Source organism: Zonotrichia leucophrys, unplaced genomic scaffold (genome assembly GCF_028769735.1).
Source record: "Zonotrichia leucophrys gambelii isolate GWCS_2022_RI unplaced genomic scaffold, RI_Zleu_2.0 Scaffold_38_522144, whole genome shotgun sequence".
NCBI classification, from domain to species: domain Eukaryota; kingdom Metazoa; phylum Chordata; class Aves; order Passeriformes; family Passerellidae; genus Zonotrichia; species Zonotrichia leucophrys.
Window position 1 is genome coordinate 104,229 of NW_026992243.1, and position 15,323 is coordinate 119,551.

Sequence of the window (15,323 nt, forward strand, 5' to 3'; positions counted from 1 at the left end):
ACTCAGGAGACATCAGGAGACTCTGCAGTTAAAATGTGGGATGGGGCTGTTACAATCTGAAGGCCTGCACTGTCAGTCTGTGCCAGCTCAGCAGCTTTGGAAAAGTTATCACTTGGTTGTTCCTTTATCCTGGTATTTTAACAGATCTCCTGTATCTTATCTCACTGTCATTTAATGCCAAAAACAGTGGAAACCTCCTTCTTCATTTACCGCTGGCATGTTTGCAAACAGAGCACTGTTCAAGTTGTTTGACCCCATTCAGGCAGAGCATCCGGGTACAGGCCTCCCATGGCATGTCCCTGCCCACTGTCCCACCCCAATTTTCCTCATTCATTTCCCATCGTCCCTTCAATCCCCAGCTCCCCCGGCAGCTTAGCCTCAGGGTGTTCCCACCCCCCACCCTGTCCCCTCTTGGTTTGGGGCTGCCACCTCCTCCACTAAACTTGGGGGTTTGATGTGCCCCTTTCACTGACTTCCGTGGATTCCATATCCCTCCCACTCCATTTACGGGTCCCAGACCAAACTTTCCACCTCTTCCCCATCGCCCTCAGATCCCCAGCCCACCATACCCCGCTCTGGGTGTGGGGAGGTCCTACCCCACCCTTTTCCCATCGTCCCCCTCCCTGCTTCCCACCCTTCTGTCACAGACATCTTTTATGAAAAATCCTTTCCTTAGGATTTTTCCTCCTGAGAAGCTGAGGGGTCTCAGGAACAAAATGTTAACAATGGTTATCTGCTGCTGTGGAATTAACAGGTGGATCTGTTAATAGCCCATGTTGGTTGTTTCTAATTGATGGCCAATCACAGTCAGCTGGATTGGACAGAGAGTCCAAGCCACAGGCCTTTGTTATCATTCTTTCTTTTTCTATTCTTAGCTAGCCTTCTGATGAAATCTTTTCTCCTATTCTTTTAATATAGTTTTAATGTAATATATATCATAAAATAATAAATCAAACCTTCTGAAACATGGAATTAGATCCTTGTCTCTTCCCTCATCCCAAGACCTCTGTGAACACCGTCACACCCTTCCACCCCCATCCCCTTTCCCTGAGCGCTCCGGGCCCACAGCCGGGGGTGCTCCCAGTGCCACCAGTGTCCCCCCAGTAGGGCCCCGGCTGTCCCCAGGTGTCTTCAGGTGTCCCCAGCAAGGCCCCAGCTGTCCCCAGTAGGGCCCCGGCTGTCCCCAGCAGGGCCCCGGCTGTCCCCAGCTGTCCGATCCCCAGTGCCGGGTGGTGCCGACAGCCTCAAGCGCAGCCGTCTGTGCAGCGGGGGGGGGCTCCCAAAGCGGCCCCGGGAGCACCAGGCCCGGACCCGCGCGGAGCATCGGCCATGCCCGGGCCCTGCGGGGACGGCGCGGACGGGCCCGGCCTGGGCGCCCCCACCTCCCCCCGCCCCAAATTCCCCAGGCGGGGGATGCTGGGGGCCAGGGGGCTGTGGGTGGGCAGCGCTGGGGCCGAGCGGGGCTGAGGGGGCTGCGGGCGGGCAGCGCTGGGGCTGAGGGGGCTGGGGCCGAGGGGGGCTGCGGGTGGGCAGTGCTGGGGCTGCGGGCGGGCAGTGCTGGGGCTGAGGGGGCTGTGGGTGGGCAGCGCTGGGGCCAAGGGGGCTGTGGGTGGGCAGCGCTGGGGCTGCGGGTGGGCAGCGCTGGGGCTGAGGGGGCTGAGGGGGCTGCGGGTGGGCAGTGCTGGGGCTGGGGTAGGCAGCGCTGGGGCTGCGGGCGGGCAGCGCTGGGGCCAAGGGGGCTGGGGGGAGCCTGCAGGGCGCGGGGCAGCGGGGCGAGCGGGGCCGCCTGGCACGGGGGATCATTGTGGGCTGAGCGCGGCCGCAGGGCCGAGGCTGCAGCAAGGGGACACGCTCTGCTCCAGGGGGAGACCTGCAATAGGGGGACCCCACAAGCTGGTTATAACCCCTCGGCCACCGGAGGAACCACGGGGTCACCCCAACCTCCCAAAATGAGGGCAAGGGGCCTTCACAAGCCATTTATAACCCTGAAAATTGGCAGAAAACAGCAAGATCCTGTCCAAAATAGGATCACCTCATCCTCCCATAACAAGGGGGCATCACTGCAGCCCCCAAGAATAGCGGGGAGTCACCTCAACACCCGAAAATAAGCAGTATATTCCCAAAAGCCGTTCATAATACTTCAAAACCAGCAGAAAGCAACATGGTCCTCCCCAAAATGGGCTCCCTGTTCCAAGCGGAGGAGCTGTGGAGCCCCTTTTCCAAGTGCCAGAGCCACGTCTCCCCCTTCTCCTACCACCCCCAGGATTCTGGGTACCCCAAAAACTCGCTCAGGAAGGGGGGTGCCCAAAAAATCCTCTCAGGAATGGGGAATATCTCAAAATCTCTTCAGGAATGGCAGATACCCCAAAACATCCACAGATTTGGGGGATACCCTGAAACACCCTTGGGGACATGGTCCCCCCATCCTTAACACCCTCTATCTTTTGCTAATTTATTCCAGATCCCTTCCTAGCCCTCCCAAAATTCATTCTAGCCCCTAACCTGCATCCCACCAATCCCAATCCCAATCCCAATCCCACCCATCCCAGATATGAAGATCCCCTTTCCAAACCCTATTTCCTCCATCCCATCCCACCCTTCCCAAACCCCATCCCACTCTTCCAAACTCCATCTCACTTCTCCCAGTCTACATCCCACTCCACCCCAAACCCCATTCCCACCCTCCCAATTCACATCCCACCTCTCCCAATCCCATCACACCCCTCCTGGAGGTATTGAGGGTGCTGTGGGATCACATGATTTTTGGGGTGGAATTGAGACATTTTGAGACATTTGGAATCATGCCCTTAAGGGGTGGGACAGAGCTATTTTAGGTTGGGATTTAGCCATTTTCAGCAGGATTGAGTAATTTTGATGTAACTGATTGATCCCTCTTGGATTTGGACTGCAAAACAATGGAGAAAACTCTCCCACATTTCTCCAAATATCCCCTAGAACCCCAAAATTTCAATAAATGTTGGCAGTTCAGAGGTTCTATTCAATTTTTTTACCCCAACCTTGGGTGTTTTTAAGGGATAAACATGAATCAAAAGAAAATCAAGGCCAAAATAAAAAGATTTAGATGTCAGCATTGTGTGAGTGTCCATGGAGTTGGCTTGGGTGGGTGGAAGAGCCTTTTTAAGAGGGATCTCTACCCCACTCTGTTCAAAATTTTGGTCTTTGCCCCAGTCCATCACCATTTGGCTGTGCAAGACACCCATGGGCCACAGAGAATTAGAATTGTGGAATTATTTAGGTTGGAAATGACCCTAAAGATCATCCAGTGTTGCTTGATACCAGAGGAAGAAATTATTGGATGGAGCAGATGAGATTTTTTGGGGTCTAAAGTCAACAAGTCCACTCTTCCCAATGAATTTCCACCATCAGTCTGTGTCCCAGTGGATGTTCTTGCCCCTCTGCTCATCCAGGTGCCTATGGAGAACCCGAAGGATGTGGAGACCACAAGCCAGATGCCTTCCAAAGTGGATCACGAGGAACATGGGTCACCTCATGCTCTGCCCAGCACGGATCCTCCAATGCTCTTCCCACAGCTGGAGCGCTCGTAGGGCTTCTCTTACCAGTGGGTCCGCTGGTGTGAGGTCAAAGCAGAGCTCTGGGTGAAGCTCTTCCCACATTCCCCACACGTGTAGGGCCGTTCCCCAGTGTGGACGCGCCAGTGCTTGACCAGGTCAGAGCTACGGATGAAAGCCTTCCTGCAGTCAGAGCAGCGGAAGGGCCTCTCCCCCGCGTGCATCCGCTGGTGCAGGACGAGATCGGAGCTGCTCTGAAACCTCTTCCCACACTCGTGGCACTCGTGGGGCCGCTCCCCAGTGTGGACACGTTGGTGGATGACGAGGCTGAAGCTGCGGTTGAAGCTCTTCCCACACTCCAAGCAGTTATAGGGCCGTTCCCCGGTGTGCAGCCGGCGGTGGCTGATGAGGTGGGAGCTCTGGATAAAGCCCTTCCCACATTCCAAGCAAACATGTGGCCGTTCCCCAGTGTGGAAGCGCTGGTGGTATGTGAGGCTGGACCTCTTGCTGAAGTTCTTTCCACATTCCAAGCACTTGTAGGGGCGTTCCCCTGTGTGAAGGCGCTGGTGGACCACCAGGTCAGAGCTCTGGCTGAAGCTCTTCCCACACTCCCCACACGTGTAGGGCCGTTCCCCAGTGTGAATCCTCTGGTGCCGGATGAGGTGGGAGCTCCAGCTGAAGCTCTTCCCACACTCCAAGCACTTGTAGGGCTTCTCCCTGTCAGGAAGCTGCTCATGGATCACCAGCTCTGAGCTCTGGCTGCGTTCCTGGCACTGGGTGGGTCTTTCCTCCTCAGAGCTCCCTGGGCTGGGTTTAAAGCTGCATCTTGTGGGGGATCTCCGGGGCTTTTCCTCCTTGCTGAATTCCTGTGCTGTGGAGCTGCTTAAAACAGCCTCTTCCACGAGGTTCTGACATGGGGATTTGTCTTCCCTGGCCTCTGTGTGCAGGTCATTCCCTGGGGGAGGAGAGAAGAAGGAGAGGAAGGAAGAAGGAATGAGTGAGTCAAAGGAACAAGGAGAGGAGGGATCGAGGAGAGATAGGAAGGAAGAAAGAGCAGAACAGGGAGAGGAAGGAAGTGAGGAAGGCAGAAGGAAGGAGGGGAGGAATGAAAAAGGAGGACGAAGGAGAAGAGGGAACAAAGAAGGGGAAGAAGGAGAAAGGAGAGGAAGAAATGAGGAAAAGGAAGTAAGAGGAAGGAGCACGAAGAAAAAGGAGGAAGGAAAGACAGGAAAGAGAAGGAACAAAGAAAAGAAGAAAGAAGAAGGAACAAGGAGAGGAAGGAAAAACCAGAAGAAAAGGGAGGGAGAAACAAGGAGAAGGGAGAAGGAAGACGGAGAGGAAGGAGATCTGCCTCTGTGCCAGAGGGAAGGGGAAGGACATCCCCCCAAATCCATACCCAGCAGGACAGCTGGGGTTGTCCTGGAGCCAAGGGTAATGCTAGGCTGGGAGACGAGGCAAAAGAGAGAGGGAAAGGGGCAATGATTTCCTCCTCACCTGCCTGGGTGTCCCAGAGCATCTTCCTCTTCCTCGCAGTCTCCTCCTCCATCTGGCCAAAGTCAGGGAATGATAAGTCCTGGTTTTGGCAGAAAAAACAAGATGTGAGTGTGCTGGATGGGAGATTCCTCCTGCCCAAGTCCATCTCTAGAAGTCCCTGTGCATCTTGTCTCTATAAAAGTCCCTAAAACACTAAGACACAGGCCTCCAAACACCAAGATTCAGCTGAAACCTACTCTAAAATAGAAAATTCAGCCCAAAAAACTACAAACAGCCAAGATTTAGCCCAAAATCCGATTAAAAAAAAAAAGATCTACCCCCCAAAAACTTCAAAATATCAAGATTCTGCCAGACAAAAATCTCCCAGGAGGTCCCCCTCTCTGGTCTCTCCACTTTGGTGTCGCAATGGTCCCCGTTCTCCAGGCTGCTGGGGTTCCTCCATGTATTGGGGATCCTTATTCTAGGATGCCAAGGGTCCTAAGAATCCCAGAGGTTTCCCCACTTTGAGGTTTTGGTGCTCGCTCTTCTCTGGGTTGCTGGGGGGCCCTTGTGTCGTGTCCCCCTGCTTAGGGACACCAAGGATTTTGGAAGTCCTGTGCGTGTTTTCTCCTCTCACTATCTCCTTCAAGATGCTGGGCGTTCTCGAATTCCCCCCACCCTGGGTTTCCCACTTTGGCGTTCCTTGGGGAGCCGTCTCCAATCTATCCCCCCTCTCCGGGTCCTCCGTTTCTGGCTCCCGAGGGTTTTCCCTCTCCACGCTTCTCCCTCTCCGTGCCCGACCCCTCTCCAGGCAGCCGGGGATCCCGCAGCTCCAGTGCGGCGTCTCTCCAGGGCTCCTCCCCGCACCTCGGCTCTTCGGAAGGGCCCCCAGAACCGGAGTGCCATCCCCGCCAGCACCGGGCCACGGCCATGAGGGCGGGCAGGCAATGCAGGCGGCGGGCCCGAGCACAAACCCGCACCGCGGGCAGGCAATGCAGGCGGCGGGCCCGAGCACAAACCCGCACCGCGGGCTGGCCATGGAGGCGGCGGGCCCGAGCACAAACCCGCACCGCGGCTCCGGGAACGCGGCATGCCCCGGCCCCGCCGCCGGGACCGCTCCAAACAAATCCCCCCTCCCGACACCCTCAGCGTCCTCCCAAGGGGCATTTCCGGCTCAGCTCTGGATTTCCGGCAGATCCCAAATCCCCCTCCCAGAAAAACTCTACCAGGAGCCCCACGAGCCGCCCTCTCCCGTCACCTGCGGGACGCGGAGGGCAGGACCGATGCTCCCAGGGCGCCGGAGCTGCAGTTACAGCGAACTGCGGGCTTGTGGCTCCTCCTTTTCCTGCCCCTCTTCCTGCCCCTCTTCCCTTCCTCTTTCCCGCCTCCTCCTCCGGCTGCTTCTTTTTCTGCTGAATCCTTGCTGTTCCTTGTCGTCCTCCTTGCGTTCTCCCCCTGATTCTGCTCGTTCATCCTGTGAAAAACGCCAATCACTTGTTTTTAAAATTTTTAAAACTTTAATAGTAATAAAATGGTTAAATTAGACAATTAGACACAATTAGAGTAATAACAATTTGGACAAATTGAATTAGGACAATATGAGACAATAAAAGCAAAGAGTTACGGATGTTCGGGTACCTTTTTCTGGGCATCAGGAGCCGAAAAAGGACCCCCGTTAACAAAGAATTAACCCTTAAGAACAATAGGCTGTTGCATATTCATACACCTCATACACGATGCATAAATTCCATTCAAACACAGGATTCCGTCTGGTCTTCATCAACTTCTCCCCTCTAATCCTAACAGCGCCTTCGAGGCGGGAAGAAGTTCGTTTCTTCTGATAAGAAGGCAATAAATTCTTTTTCTCTGAAAGATTTAGGGGTCCTGTGGCTGCTCTCTCACTGCAAGTCCTTTCCTTTAAACAAAGCATCTTACATAGCATCATTTCTATTTTAACAATTTTTATAACCTAAAACTATATTTAACACAGTACTTAAGAAAATTAATACAGCATTACTTCCTACCACAACACATACAATATTAATTTTAATATTTGCGAAAAAGCCAATCATAAAATACATGCATTTTTCACAATCCCTTCTTCTCCTCTTCTTCCTCCTCTTCCAGGCACCCTACCTGTGTCTATAGACTGGGAAAGCAGAGGCTGGAGAGCAGCTGTGGCAAGGGCCTGGCCATCCTGGTCGATGCCCGTGCGGATCCGAGTCAGCCGTGCCCTGGCAGCCAGGAGGGCAGTCCGTGTGCTGGGTGCATCAGGCCCAGCATCGCCGGCCGCACCAGGGACTGCACTCACAGACAAAACGTACTGGTGGGGATAGGAACTGGATTAATTACCAGTCAAAATAACAGCAGGATAATGAAAAGTAAAATGGATCCTATAAACACCTTCCCTGACCCCTCCCTCCTTGCCGGGCTCTCCCTCCTCCCTCCAGCAGCACTGGGAGATGGCAATGGGTGTCACGGTCAGTTCATCGCACCTTGTTCCTCCTCTGCTGCTCTGGGACAGAGGCTGGGAGTCCTTCCCCTGTCCCAGCATGGGTCTCCACAGGTCCTTCCAGCCAAGCTGTTCCAGCGTGAGCTCCTCTGCCCAGGGATCCACAGGGCCCTGCATGGAGGCTGCTCCAGCATGGGCTTCCCACAGGCTCACATCCTTCTTTCCGGGCATCCCCCTGTTCCAGTGCAGGCTCCTCCAGGGGCTGCAGGCAGCTTTGGCACCTGGAGCAGCTCCTGCCCCTCCTTCTGCGCTGCCCTGGGAGTCTGCAGAGCTGTTCCTTTCACATGCTCCCACTCTGCTCTGCACCTGATTCCATCTGCACAAGAAGTTTTTCCTTCCTGAATCCATTATCCCTGGGGTGTCGCTGCCACCGCTGTTTGACCCAGCCTTGGCAGCGGTGTGTCTGTCCTGGAGCTGGTGTTGGCTCTCCTGGACACAGGGAAGCTTCTGGCAGCTTCTCACAAAAGCCACCCCTGTAGCCCCCCTGCCACCAAAACTTGGCCACACAAACCCAATACAGGCACTAATGAAAGAACCCTGGAAGGCCCTTGCTATCTCTTTGGGAACTATTGGTCAGGTCACCCCTCAAGTCACAGGTCCCACCTGGCCTGCCCCATTTGTCCAACAGGACAGAAAGAAAAGAGAGAAGAGAAAAGCAGGAGGTAGGAGAGAAGGAGGTAGAGAAAATGCCAGAAAATGGGATCCTGGGAGCAAAAGAGGGATAGGGAGATGCACCAGGATGGCAAGAGAGACAGAGACATGGAGGGGTATCTGTGGTTACTGCAGGCTCTGCTTTTTGCACAGATGGGTGGCACCAAGTTCTGCTGGTGGGCTCCTGAAGTGAATGTCAGTGCCTTTCGTTGGGAAGTACAGCACCTGGGCCCATTGTTGCTGTGCAGATGACAGCTGCCAGGGGAGGGAAAGACCAGCAGCAGCTTTCTGTCCTGGCACCTTTTGTGTGGGAGCAATTCCTGGGCTTGCTCTGTTGTGGTAGGTGGGCTCAGGAGGAGGAGTGATCTCAATAACCAGCCATCAAAATTAGGAGCCCAGCTCCGTCGTCAGCTCAGAGCTGGGGCAGTTCTCATGCACAGGAGACGCTCCAGGAATGCCCCTCATTGCCCTCCCGCCTCCTGCTCACCTTGTGCAGGTAGAGGAAGGATGATGATCCCAAGCATTAATCCCCCCACCCCTGTTGCCATCTGACTGCAGCTGCACCTTGAGCACCCCAGGGAACTGTTGGTAGAGGTGAGGGAGGGTGTCATGAGATCCCCCTTCACACCATCTCATTTCCTCTTTTCCACCCTTCTCCTATGCCTTTTCCATAGTACCTCCAAGCCCCCTGAACTCCGTTTGAGGTCCCAGCCCCCTCCCATTCCCCACACCATGGATCTGAACTCCCCTAAGAGCTCCTTACCCACACCTGGATGTGCTCCCAGTACCACCAGTACCATGTACAGCCCCAGCTCCCAGGAAATGGAAAGCAAAGAGATGACTGGTGACAATCAACATGGCTTTGCAAAGGAGAAATCATGCCTGACAAATTTGGTGACCTTCTATGGCCAGTCTACAGCATTGGTGGGTGGGGCAGAGCAGCTGATGTTTTCTGTCTAAACTTATGCAAAGCATTTGACTCTGTCCCTCACAACATCATTGTCCCCAAAGTGGAGAGACATGGATTTGATGAATGGAGCACTAGCGTGATAAAGAACTGTCTGGATGGCTGCAGGCAAAGTGTTGTGGTCAATGGCTCATTGTCCACGTGAAGAGTAGTAACGAGTGGGGTCCATACTGGGGCCAATACTATTCAGCATCTATGTTGGTGATGTGGACAGAGAGACTGAGACACCTGCAGCATGTTTGCTGATGACACTGAGCTGTGTGATGCAGCACACACTGGAGGGAAGGGATGGGCCATCCAGAGGGCCCTTGGCAGACTCGAGAGGTGGGGCCGATGAAAACCTCATGAAGTTCAACAAAGCGAAGTGCAAGGCCCTACACCAGAGTCACGGCAATCCCAAGCACACCAACAGGCTGCATGGAGAAATGATCAAGAGTGGCCCTGTGGAGAAAGGCTTTGTGATGGTGGTAGATGCAAAAGTCAGCAGGTGCTGGCAGTGAGCACTCGCAGCCCAGAAACCAACGGAGTCTTGGGCTGCATCCAAAGGACTGTGGCCAGCAGATCGAGAGAGTGACTTTGTCCCTCTGCTCTGCCCTTGTGAGACCCCACCTGGAATCCTGAGCACAGGCCTGGTGTCCCCAACATGAGAAGGACTTGGAACTGTCGGGGAAAGTGAAGAGGATGTCATGAAGTTGGTAAGAGGATGGAGCATCTTCTCTATGGAGACAGGGTGAGAGAGCTGGGGCTGTTCAGCCCAGAGAAGGTGAGGTCGTGTGGAGACCTCAGAGTGCCTGTGCTGGTTCTGTCTGGGGTGCCTCAGTTTCCTTAGCATGGGTGGTGGTGGAGCTGTGTTTGGGGTTGTGCTGAGCACAGGGCTGAGAACACACACATGGGTTTGTCCTTGCTGAGCTTGGCCAGAGCCAAGGCCTTTTCTGCCCTTGTATGGCCACAGTGGAGACAGAGTGGGGGTGCATGGGAAGCTGGGAGAGGTCACAGCCAAGACAGGTGACCCCATCTCACCCAAGGGATATTCCAGACCTTATGGCATCATGCTCAGGATAGAAAGTTGGGGGAAAGGGGAGAAAGAGGTGGATGTTTGCAGTGGTGGCATTTGTCTTCCCAAGTCACCATTTCCATGGGATGGGGCTGTGCTATCCTGGAAGTGCTGAGCCTGCCCTTGGGGAGCAGTAAATGAATTATTTGTTTTGATTTGCTTGTGTGATGGTTTTTGCTTTCTGTATTAAACTGTGTTAATCTCAACTGACAAGTTTTCCAGCTTTTACCCTTCCAATTCTCTCCCCAGTCCTGCTGGTGGAAGCATAAGCAAGCAACTGTGAGGAGTTTGGAAGCTGGATGGGGTTAAATGACAACACTGTCCAAGGTGTTTTTTTACTGAGAAATACTACAAGTGTTAAGCAATAGATGGCAAATATCTGTTTGGGATGGACTTCAGAGATCATTCCTTCTGAATAAGAAAGAAATGACAAATGAAGAGCAGTGTCAGCCATCACCTTCCAGGCATGTGGAGGACCCAGTCTACATATTTTGGCAAGTAACACCCTTACAAAGGCCCATGATTTGCAGGACTCTAAGCAGTAACAATGCTTTAGTGCATTTGCAGAAATGTATCATTTCTTCTTCCTGAGATCAAACTCCTATAGATGGAGATGAGAAGGAATTTTCCTTCATAATCTGCATCTCACTCATTTGTGTCCCACGGGTGAGCACCATGATATAGCTGGAAGTTTGTAATCAGAAAATATTTTAAAATAACAGGGTGACATGGATGGCTGAAGCACAGTGGCCTGTGAAATTTATGAATTTCTCCTGTTCCTGAATCACTAATCAGTAGAAACAGTGATCCTGTATTCCTTCGTTTACCTCCATCCTATGGACTAATTGGGATATAGAACTGTTAAATAGGGATTTAATCCAGACTGGAGAATTTATAAGATATTTATTATTGTATACAATGGATCAGATAAACTGATAATGCAGCCAGCATGTCAGGGTGGAGAAAAGGTAAGTACTCAGAAGTTAAGTGCTCCAGCAATGCTCAGGTGATAACCAGTATTTTTATGATCATCTGAGAAGAATTTGAGTAGCCCAAGGGAGTTTAAACCTCCCACTGTGCCATGATCAGGATCAAAAAAACCCTTCTCAATAAACAGCTCCATCCTTTCCAGTTGGAAAAAACAAGGGGCGAGATTTGTACAGTGTGACATCTAATGAAGGCACATTTCCAACACATGCCAAAGATTAAGTTTCACTAGAAGTGACTGTCTTGTAAGAGAGAACCCAGTTACAACAACTGACAGGAGGAGATGTCATTATGTCTTAATGGGTGGGAAGCTTACTCACTACTCAGCTTTAGTTCTGTATTTAGAGGGCTTTTCTTTTTCCTTTTTAAAACTTGTATTAAACTGCCTTGCCCATTCTCTAGTTGGGCCATTCATCAGCCAGCTTGAATGTAAGGATGGGGCTCAGGTTTCTGTAGTACGACATCAACTGGAAATTGCTTTTATGTGATTTTGGTATCAATGAATAAACAAGTCATTTGAAGTGTTAGTAATTTTGCAAACAAACCCTTTTGTCTTCACAAAAGATACATGAGAAAGGACACTGTTGGTGTCAAGCAGTGTAGGGCTTAACACTGGAAAACTACAACTTCCTCTGCATTGTCCATCTACTAAGGAAACTTCAAGGTCTGGGAAATGGGTCTTCCTCATTCTGAGACTCTGTGGCCATCATATGCCCACTTCCAGAGACTTTCACTGCCAGGATCAGAGCTTCTTCACCTTCACAGTGGTGTCTGCAGTGCCCTGACAGAACCTGCAGGAGCCTCCCATAGCCCCCGCTTTCTCAGTCACACCAGCTTTCCTCACTGGTTCTGCCCCAGGTTTCCATGGCAGCCTCAGATGTTTCATTCCACAAAGCAGTTGGTTCACAGTGCACTAACCCAGAAACAGCCTCAGCTGGTGCCTGCCAGCAGGGACTCCCATCAGAGAACACCTTGGCTTTATCCTTTCACAGTCCAAGTGTGCGCCAGTCTCAGCTCTTGCTCCTGCAGTGTCTCTCAGTGTCCCTCCCTGCACCACAGGCCCTGAGCCCTTTATTGTGCCAAGTCAACAGTTCATGGCCTCTTGTCTCTCTGGACTCCGCCCAGAGTTCAACCTGCAGCTCCACTGCTCCTGCCCCTGAGGCACCTGCACCAGGTGTGCTCACAACCCTGCAGGGTTTCCTGGTGCCCAGGGGACACTGTGACACTGCAGGGCATCACGGAAACAAGGGAACTGTGCTGGGTTTTCATTGGTAGTGGGGGCAGGGGGCTACAGGAGTGGCTAATGTGAAAAGCTGCCAGAATCTTCTCCCACATCTAGTAGAGACAATGCCAGCCAGCTCCAGGATGGATCTGCTGCTGGCCAAGGATGACACCATCAGAGATGGTAATGATAATATATTTAAGAAGGAAAAAAACCAAAAACCTTCTTGTACAAATGGAATTGGGTGCAGCGAAGAGCAGAATGGGAGTATGTGAGAGGAACAGCTCTACAGACACCAAGGTCAGTGGAAAAGGAGGGTCAGGAGCTGCTCCAGGTGCTAGAACAGGGATTGGATGCCCAAAAGAAGGCTGCGAACCTGTGGGAGGTCCATACTGGAGCAGGTGGATGCTTTAAAAAGGATGTGATGACTTGGGAAGCCCGTGCTGGAGCAGACACCCTGCAAGGACAGCAAGCAGAGAGCAGAAGAGCCCACAGTGGGACAGCTTTGCTGGAAGGACTTGCGGCTCTAGGGGGGACCCATGCTGGGGCAGAGGAAGGACTCAGACTTCTTTCCCTGAACAGCAGTAGGAACAAGGTGTGATGAACTGACCATGACCCCCATTCCCATCTCCCTGCACTGCTGCAGGAAGGAGGGAGAGCCCAGGAAGGAGGGTGGGATAGGGAGGTGGTGTTTTTAGGATTTATTTTATTTCTCATTATCCTGCTCTGATTTGGTTTGTAATAAATTCAGTTCCTAGTTCCAGGCTGTCTGTTTTGACCATAACTGTGGTCGGTGAGGGATCTCTTCTGGTCATTATCTCAACTCTTGGGCCTTTGTTTTCTCTCCTGTGTCCAGATGTGGAGAGCAAGGACAGAGTAGTTTTGGTGGCACCCAGCATCCAGCCAGGGTCAACCCACCACCAAATCCTACATGGTCCAGGACTGCAGGAAAAGCTTTGGAAGAAGCTTCAAACTCATCAAGCACCAGTTGATCCATACTGGGGAGACCCTCTGGATGCCAAAACTGTGGGAATAGCTTCACTGTGAGCCCAAAGTTCCTGGAACACCTCTAGGAACCATCTGGAGGAGGTCTCTACAAGTCCTCTGGCTCCAGGAAGAGGCATGAGGAGTTAAGGTCCTGCCAGAACTACCATCTGAAGTAGAAGGTGGTGACAAGCCTTGAGGCCAGGGCCCCAGGAGCACCTGAGGCTTTCCAGCTAGACTCTGCTGAGCCCCAGGAAGGGGCTTACACAGCCTCTTATCCTGCCGCCAAAATCCCCTGGGATTCCCCAGCCATCTCTGCATCCCCCCTCCAAGATCTCGACTCCTGAGATGAGCACAAAGGAGTGGAAGTCTCCGACCAAGGACGCCATAAACCCCAAAATTTTATCTCTATTCACCAGTTTTCTGTTTTCCTCTGCTTTTCCCATTTCCGTGTCCTGTCACAGCGGGTGGGAGCAGCCGAGAGCCCAGCGCTACCGATCCAGACCTGCCCCAGCTCCATCCCTGCTCCTCCCGCGGAACAGAAGGGGCTTTGGGGGGAAGGGTAGCGCTGGTTGTGGGAGGAGGAGGAGAAGGAACGGAGGAGGAAGGATGAAGAAGGAGCAGGATAAGGATGGGAGGTAAGAGGAAAAGGACGCGGGAGTACTGAGGACGAGAAGAAGCGGAGGTAGGAGGAGCAGGAAGCGGAAAAGAATGAAGTGTCCGGGGGGAGCGCTCGGTGTGTGCGCGGCCGCTCCCCTCGGGAGCATTGCCTGCTCACCTACATCCCGCAGGTGACTGGGGACGGGGAGCCCGCCCCAGATATCTTGGGAGGAGGGGGTGTGTGTTCCTGGGACCATTTGTTTTTGGAGGAAGGGGAGATATTTCAAGTTCACCCCAAATATCTTGGAGTGGGTCTCTTGTTTTTTTCGGGGGATGGGGGAATATTTCGTCCTTGCAGGATTCCAAAGCTGAACCGCAGGAGCCGCCCCCGGGGGCATTCTGCAGAGTCTCCAGGCGGTGATATTTCGGGAGGACGGTCCGGCGGAGGGAGGGGAGCGATCACCCCGCCTGCTGGGGCTGCGCCTTCCCGGCCCCGGCCCCGCCGCCTCCGCGGCCGGCCCCGGCCTGCGCGGCGCTGCCCATGGCGGCGGCGGGGAGCTGTGCCTGGGGCTGGGGACTCTCCCGGGATAAACTGGGACCCCCAGAACGGGGACAGTGCAGAGGGGCCACACCGACCCTTGAGGACCCGTGGCAACCTGGAGGTGGAGGAAGAATGGAGAGGAGGGGGCCCGGTGAGGAGGGATCTTGGAAAGGGGGGAGCCTCGGGACCCGCCGGGACCCTGAAGTAGGGAACCTGGAGAGAGGAAACCCCTGGAAGCCTAGAGGGGAGAGAGGAGCCTGAAAGGGAAAGCATGGAGAGGGGGATCGCCTTGTAGCCCTGAGAGAGAAGGGAGGAGCCTGGAGAGATAGGGAACCCTTGGATCCCCGGGAATGCTGAAAAAGGAACCCTGGAGGTAGGGGACCCTGGAGAAGGGTGGTTATGACCAGCCTCTGAAGATTTATAGTGGTGTTTATCTATCTATCTATCTATCTATCTATCTATCTATCTATCTATCTATCTATCTTTTATGCACATTTTTTTGAGAACTCCTCAATTTGGATGCAATGGAAAGGAGGTGGGCAACCATTTTGGTTATTATTATCTACAGAAATGCAACAATATAAAAGCATTAAAATAACATGTAAGAAAACATATAAGGAAAAGAAAGAAAGAGAAAAAAAAGGATAAGTAGAAAGGTGTAACCATCTGTGGATCCAGACATGGGACTTGATTGTTGCAATTTTGATGTCAGTTGGTTGAAATGATGGTCACTGTCTTGATTTGTCTTGGGGCTGGGTGATGCCCATGAAACACAGACTTAACTGGGTTAATATACACTCGG

The 15,323-nt window shown here is 52.9% G+C and overlaps 1 protein-coding gene across 2 annotated transcripts; it reads right to left on the reverse strand.

The window, feature by feature from the left end:
- Positions 1-2,740: 2,740 nt before the first annotated feature.
- LOC135460390 (zinc finger protein 239-like) lies at positions 2,741-6,362 on the reverse strand. 2 transcript variants are annotated; one of them, XM_064737205.1, is made up of 3 exons: positions 6,262-6,362; positions 5,025-5,103; positions 2,741-4,485 (listed from the first exon to the last, which is right to left on the reverse strand). In XM_064737205.1, the coding sequence occupies exons 2-3, from the start codon at positions 5,074-5,076 to the stop codon at positions 3,575-3,577; spliced, it is 963 nt and encodes a 320-aa protein (XP_064593275.1). In that variant the 5' UTR covers positions 5,077-5,103; positions 6,262-6,362; the 3' UTR covers positions 2,741-3,574. The 2 variants fall into 2 exon arrangements, with proteins under 2 accessions (XP_064593275.1, XP_064593273.1); XM_064737203.1 differs by lacking the exon at positions 6,262-6,362 and adding an exon at positions 5,871-6,124.
- Between the last annotated feature and the right edge of the window lie 8,961 nt (positions 6,363-15,323).